Raw genomic sequence first — 4,929 nt, 5'->3', positions numbered from 1 at the left:
CTGAGAAACCTCAAAGTACCGGGTGTAATAGTGTTCTATGAAGGGTCCTACACACACACACACACACACACACACACACACACACACACACACACACACACGACACACAGACACACACACACACACACACACACACACACACACACACACACACACACACACCATATACCTCTTCATATATGTGCTTCCATACACAAGTGTGCCAGCATACACACCAGACACACTAATAAGAAAAAATATCAAACTTTGTTTTGAGACATGGATTTAGAAAAAAATGATTTGGACAAACCTCAGCTACTCAGGACTAGTAATTTTGGACTTTATTTTACCCATATACATGTGCTTCAGATGTTATGATAAAGTTTAATTATCTTTTATCTAGGAAATCATTTACATTGGACCTGATGGTAAGTGTGGAAACAAATAAAATAAAAATAGAAATAAAATACAGATTTATAAATGTGGAAGTTGCCCTAATTACTGCCATTCATGAGAGTGACTAACAATGCATTTTTACTTTCACACGGCATATTGTTTCTTGTGTATGTTGCAGCATACCAGTTTCCTTTCTGTATAACTCAGGGTAAATCATTTGCCCTCTCATTTCATCCATTGTCTCAGGATGTCATTAAGGATATTCACTGGAGAAACCCTAAGTTCTATTCCACTTTTAAGATGCTGTAATTTTATGACCACTCAGGAACTCAAGTCCCAGTTTGCAACTCTGACTCAACACCTGAAGGATCTCCTGTCTGAGGCTGTAAATTTGATTTCTGGGTCTCAGAATCTTTGTTTTCATCATCCTTATCTACAATCCCCACTAATTCTTCAAGTTTCTTCTCCAAATATGTCTTCAGTGTCCTTCGTATTACCTTCATTTTCCTCCTATGTGAGATGCAAAAATGGAATCTAGAATAGAAAGGATAATCCATAAATAAATATAAGAAGCAATATTTTTAAACTAATTACATAGCTGTTTTCTTTGTTCCTTGATTATTTTGTGTTCTCCAATGTTCCATTTACTACTTGCATCAAGCTTCTATTTCTTTCCCCATTTTCCATTAGAGAGGAAGGAGTTTGGACAGTCGCTTTGGCAAAGGAATGCTTGGAGGGTGGAAAACTCACAGTAACACAGCACTTGCCAATATTACAGCTTCTGCTATCAATATCAGATATAGTGCAATCTCTCGATTATCAGCTTTCTTTGGATTCTCATCTGGAAGGAGAAAAGAAAGTAAAGAAAGTGAGTTTGGAAGATGAGTAATAGTAACTGGGAATCTTTATATAGATTGGATTCAGTTCAAATGAGTTGACCACTGCCTGCTTCGTCACTATTCCTGTATTTCTTGTATTATATCCCTTCAAATCTTTCCACTTGCCACCCTTTAGCCTAATAATTTCTACAGTGGAATCCAGAATGCAGAGCTATTCATTTTTCACCCACTCCACTGACTTTATTCTAATTTATTCATGTTGATGTACATTTTACTCAACATGTTAGCTTTGTAAAGCATTATTATAAGCTTTATTAAAAGCACTTAGAAAAAAGTCAATGAGCAATCTAGTTCCTTCAGCCCTGCCCCTCAAATTGCCATACCACAGCCTATGTCACCTTTACAATAGTCTCCTCTGAAACACCGGGTGGTCAGGCGAAGACAGGTCCAACAGTCAAGGACAGGACCTTCAATTACAACTGGCAAAGAAAAATATAATCATGAAAGGGATATGGCAATGGTGTTCCTTTGTTCATAAATATAGATTAGATGTCAGACATTCCCAGGACTCTTAAGTTACATTTATTGCAATCCTTCCTCTAGTAGTCAAGATCCTTAAAATTTCAAAGATTATGAAAATCTTAGCGGTCCATGGATGAAGTGGAGCAATGATTTCATAGCCTATGTTGGAGCAGTGGGGCAGTGTTCCGGGGACACATTAAGCACTCTTCTAAACTGTGTGGTGTATAAAATCTTATAAGCTCGATTTTATCATCAAATATTGATATTTCCTCTACAGCTCTAGGAATTGGATTCCAAGCTAACTAGTTGGGGAGAAGGGCAAATAGAGAAAACAGATAGGAAAATATGGGCTGAAACCTCAAGGCATCACATGTACTGTACTCACTGCAATCTTCTGAACAAGCTAAAAGAGAATCAGAAAGATGCAATGAGGTTAGAACCAGCTTTCCATGTGTCTTATTCATACCCACATTATCCCTGCTGTCTATCCCTTTATCACTCCAACTACACCCGCTGTAAACCGGACCCTCATTCCTCTCCTCACCCCTTAATTCCTGTTCTCTGACATACTTTCAGTGTTGCTAGGTAGAAATGTCTCATTACCAACTTCAGAGAAGCTCTTTAGTGATTCTTTCAGTTGGTATCCCAGGTTTTGACGGACTTGAAGAAGCTTGCCTTGCATGATAAAGGCACCTAAGAAAGAAATAGAAAGGATACCAGAAATTAGGGTTATTATTTCAGAATTTAATTTTAGTTATGTTGCTTTGCTCTCCCTAGTCAAATTTCCTCAGATCTGTTTACCTGTTTGTACCATAAAAGTTTTGACAGTGAAACTTCTTACCTTTCCATGTTTCATTGCCCAGTCTATAAAATTCATGCTTCAGCCATTCTCTCATTTTGATAACATTTCGAACAGCTATATAGGTGGGAGAAAGGTACATGTAGGGTAGGCAATAATCAAACCTTTGAAGGATGTGTAGTGAACCCAGGTATTTCCTTCCATGCCTCCCTTCTCCCTTTAACCTCCCAAACTGTCAGGACTCAAACTTCCCTCACCCAACAACCGAAGCGTCTTATCCATGTGGGAGACCTTGGAGCTTAATTGGATTATCTCCTTATGCTGCCTGTCAAGCAGTTGAATTCTCCCAGGAACTTCTACAGGTATCAGCATTGCCAGCAAGGTCCTAACATCCTCTATGAATCTGGGGTCACACTCCAAACAGCCTTTGACCCCACGAAAGGCTGCCAGGTACAGAGGCAAAAAAAGAAGTACCCATAGGTCACCCATTTCCTTGTCCCACCCCTTCTCCACAACACAGGTTGTCCTGGCAACTGGTTCACTTAGTTCCTTTTTCTTCAAAAATCCATGAATGAGCTCTTTGTCTTGGATATTCTGAGTACACCTTTCCCTCCTTTTCCATCCAAATTTTAGGGAATCTCATTTCCCCAAGGATCTTCAGTAGTTTTCTCACTTTTATACTTCATTCCAGAGAGAGGGAACTGCTGGCTGGGAGGCAGTTACCTGAGTTCTGAGTGTAGAACACAGAGAGAAAAGCCTTGAGCTCATACAAGCAAAGTTCTGTACAGGGAGATATCTAAAGAAGGTTTCTTTATCTCTATGTCTGTACGAAATATCTTTTCTGTCTCATGGAGTAGCATTATCAAGAGAAGTGGATGACAGAAGAGATCCTCTAAGACCTTAGAGTTTAACCCATTTTTAACTTCTAGGAGGTAAGATATGCCAAGAATATTTGAATGATTTGAGTTCCTTTTCATTATTGGCATCAATGTTATTTTAAGATAAGTAACAGACATTAATAAACAGTAATAGTTGCTACATTTTATATATTTTGTAACCTATAAGCAATTTTAGAATACATTTGTTTTGTGCGATAATTCCTTCAGCCATTTTTACGTTTTTTGTGACATTTTTCTTAGAAGATCTGGAGTTTGGATCTACATAGAGGAGTTGAGGAGTACACAGTGATAAGGGGGAATTCAGTAATACTTAGGATTCCTGAACAGATACAGCCTGAAAAACTGATGTTATCATATTTCATGTGTAAAAACATACCACAGTTATCATGCCCTGTTGTCTTGGATCACTTAGATGGAACACAAGCAACTAGGCTTTTCCTTTACTTTCTGAGATCATTAGTTTAAAAAAAATGTTATGAGGTCTTTGAAGGGATGAAGGCTGATTTTTCTAAGATGATTGGTAGCCTTTTTATTTATTTACTGTTTATATATTTGATACATCTTAGAAAGCAGGAAAGGCTAGTAATAAAATTTAGAGAGCTAAAATACCATGTAGTTAAGGAGTGGGGATTTGTGAATTCAGTTAAAAGAGGTATTAATTATGTACCTACCATGTGTATAAGGACTGTACTAGGCTTTCCTATAGATGAGCATAAGTCCTTGTGACAGAACATTTCTTTGAGGAACTTCCATGAGCATTTATAGACAAGAAACTAGGGATCAGAAGTAAAGCCATATAATTTATTGATTATGGGATTTGGCAGTTTAGGAGATAAAAAATTCAAATTATTTAAATAATCTCGGTATGTAAAGATTTGATCTGATATTAACATCCTTTGACTACACATTCTCATTCTTAGAGAATCACACAAAGAGCTGTCCAACACTGAGGACTGAAGGCTAGGTAGCTAATGGAATCAAATGACCTCTATAACACAAATTTGAGCACTAGTGTGTTGAGGATATTGGTGGCCTTGAGTCCAGGTATGAGAATAATCTGTTGTAGCATATATGAAAATAATTACAATTATCTTGGGACACATCTTGTCATTTCATAACTATAAAATTTGAACTTTGGGAAAGGGGAATTATCTAGAAATAGATCAATGTTATAATGAATGCATTGGTTAAAATAATAATGCTCTTTCCTATAATGTAATTGCTTAAAGCCAAATGCTTGGTGGATTAAGTTAATATTAGTTTGTATTGGCATGAAAGAAATGCAGTTTACCATCTGTACAAAGATTTAGATTTTCTAGCTGTACTCTGTGTTTGCTTGAATTAGGATAGCAAATACAAACAAATGTGTATGTCTATGTTATAATAAAAATGTATTTACTGATTCATGATTCTTAAATGGATCTTGGGTGGTTATATGTTTATATACTAAACCTTGATGTTTTAGAGCTTCCCATCCACTTGATATTTTGTAAAA

General features: G+C 36.8%; 1 protein-coding gene across 1 annotated transcript; it reads right to left on the bottom strand.

Annotated features, from left to right (window-relative positions):
• Positions 1 to 704: 704 nt before the first annotated feature.
• Izumo3 (IZUMO family member 3) lies at positions 705 to 3,024 on the bottom strand. Its single transcript, XM_027400351.1, has 7 exons — positions 2,793 to 3,024; positions 2,578 to 2,652; positions 2,340 to 2,429; positions 2,122 to 2,139; positions 1,613 to 1,693; positions 1,126 to 1,216; positions 705 to 909 (listed from the first exon to the last, which is right to left on the bottom strand). The coding sequence occupies exons 1-7, from the start codon at positions 3,022 to 3,024 to the stop codon at positions 705 to 707; spliced, it is 792 nt and encodes a 263-aa protein (XP_027256152.1).
• Positions 3,025 to 4,929: the final 1,905 nt, after the last annotated feature.

This window comes from Cricetulus griseus, chromosome 2 (assembly GCF_003668045.3).
Source record: "Cricetulus griseus strain 17A/GY chromosome 2, alternate assembly CriGri-PICRH-1.0, whole genome shotgun sequence".
Taxonomy (NCBI): Eukaryota; Metazoa; Chordata; class Mammalia; order Rodentia; family Cricetidae; genus Cricetulus; species Cricetulus griseus.
Note: the sequence above shows the minus strand (reverse complement) of the source record. Positions and strands in the feature narration are given on the sequence as shown.

Coding starts and splice junctions, on each gene's coding strand:
- Izumo3 (XM_027400351.1), bottom strand. CDS start 3,024: ATGGGTGACCTATGGGTACTTCTTTTTTTGCCTCTGTACCTGGCAGCC. Junction 2,653..2,792: donor TAAGACGCTTCGGTTGTTGG/GTGAGGGAAGTT, acceptor CCACCTATATAG/CTGTTCGAAATGTTATCAAA. Junction 1,217..1,612: donor CAGAGGAGACTATTGTAAAG/GTGACATAGGCT, acceptor TTCTCCTTCCAG/ATGAGAATCCAAAGAAAGCT.